Source organism: Apteryx rowi, unplaced genomic scaffold (genome assembly GCF_003343035.1).
Source record: "Apteryx rowi isolate R43461 unplaced genomic scaffold, aptRow1 scaffold_1879, whole genome shotgun sequence".
In the NCBI taxonomy this organism is placed as follows: Eukaryota; Metazoa; Chordata; class Aves; order Apterygiformes; family Apterygidae; genus Apteryx; species Apteryx rowi.
Window position 1 is genome coordinate 2542 of NW_020448173.1, and position 1653 is coordinate 4194.

The 1653-nt window shown below is 54.7% G+C and overlaps 1 protein-coding gene across 1 annotated transcript in view; it reads left to right on the forward strand.

Annotated features, from left to right (window-relative positions):
* Positions 1–20: 20 nt before the first annotated feature.
* Positions 21–1653, forward strand: part of LOC112964171 (calcium/calmodulin-dependent protein kinase type II subunit beta) — a gene marked incomplete at both ends in the record, with an annotated part of 8969 nt that continues 7336 nt past the window's right edge. Inside the window, 2 exons of the mRNA XM_026061904.1 lie at positions 21–80; positions 1612–1651. Coding sequence (XP_025917689.1) covers positions 21–80; positions 1612–1651 — 100 coding nt within the window. The remainder of the gene's footprint in view (positions 81–1611; positions 1652–1653) is intronic.

Sequence of the window (1653 nt, forward strand, 5' to 3'; positions counted from 1 at the left end):
TGGCCCCCTTGTATCCCCAGATCACCAGAAGCTGGAGCGCGAGGCCCGGATCTGCCGTCTCCTGAAGCACTCCAACATCGGTGAGCGGCGCCGGCCCGGCACGCGTGTGCGGGGCGCGCGGGGTGTTGCACAGGCGTGTGCGTCTGCGCGTGGAGGCGGGCTGCGCGCCGGCGGTCGGCACGCGTGTTTGGGTGTGTTTGCACGGGGGCACGTGGGGTAGTTGCACGCGAGCATCGTACGTGCTTCACACGTGCTCGGGTGTTTGCACAGATACGTGTGCGCTCACACGCGTGTGCATGCATGCCAGCAGCGTGGCTCGCGCATGTTTGTGCGTGTATGCAGCGTGCGTGTTTGCACGGCCGCAGCGTGCTGTTTGTGTGCATGTGTGCATGTGGTTTTCATGCATCTTGTGTGTTTGCACAGAGGTGATGTGTGATATCTGTGCCCATGCGTGCAATTTGCATGCGTGGTGCGTGCTTATGTGTTTGCACAGATGTGTGCTACCTGTGTGCATGCGTGCAGTCTGCGTGCATCGTGTGTGTTTTTGTTTAGTCATGTGTGTTATCTGCGTACGTGTGCAGTCTGCATGCATCGTGCATGCTTACATGTGTTTTACAGATATGTACGCTGCGTACATGTATGCATTCTGCACGTATCATGCATGTTTGGCTGTGTTTGCACATCTGTGCTGTGTGCTGTTTGTGTACCCACATGTATGCATGCCATCTGCATGCAGCGTGTGTGCTTCTGCGTGTCTGCACGCATAGGATGTATGTTATCAGTGTGCAAACGTGCATGCATGCAGTGCACGTGCATCATGTGCGTTTGTGCTTGCACAGCCATCRTGTGATATATGTTTGTGGGTGTGTGCATGCAGTCCGCATGCATCATGCGTGTTTGCACTTGCACAGATGCATATCTGTGCACATGCATGCAACCTGCACGCACCCTGTGTGTTTGCACTTGGACAGATGCGTGAGATCTGCACATGCATGCAATCCGCACACAGCGTGCGTATTTGCACTTGCACAGATACATGACATCTGTGCACATACATGCAATTTGCACACACCCTGCATGTTTGTACTTGCACAGATGCGTGACATCTGTGCACATGCATGCAAACTGCATGCAACATGTGTTTGCACTTGCAGAGATGCGTGATATCTGTGCACATACATGCAATCCTCATGCACCCTGTGTGTTTGCACTTGCACAGATGCGTGAGATCTGTGCACATCCATGCAATCTGCATGCAATGTGTGTTTGCACTTACACAGATACATGATATCTGTGCACATACATGCAACCTGCATATGTGTTTGCACTTGCACAGATGCGTGATATCTGTGCACATACATGCAATCCTCATGCATCATGTGTGTTTGCACTTGCACAGATGCGTGATACCTGTGCACATGCATGCAACCCGCACGCACCCTGCATGTCTGCACTTGCACAGATGCGTGATGCCTTGCACATGCATGCAAGCCGCACGCACCCTGCGTGTTTGCCCACGTGTGCGCGCATGCAATCCGGGCGCATCGCGCGCGTCCGTGCGGGCGCCGGGGGCGCTTCGGGAGGGGGCTCAGCGTCTCCCTGTCCCCACAGTGCGGCTCCACGACAGCATCTCCGAGGAGGGTTTCCATTACC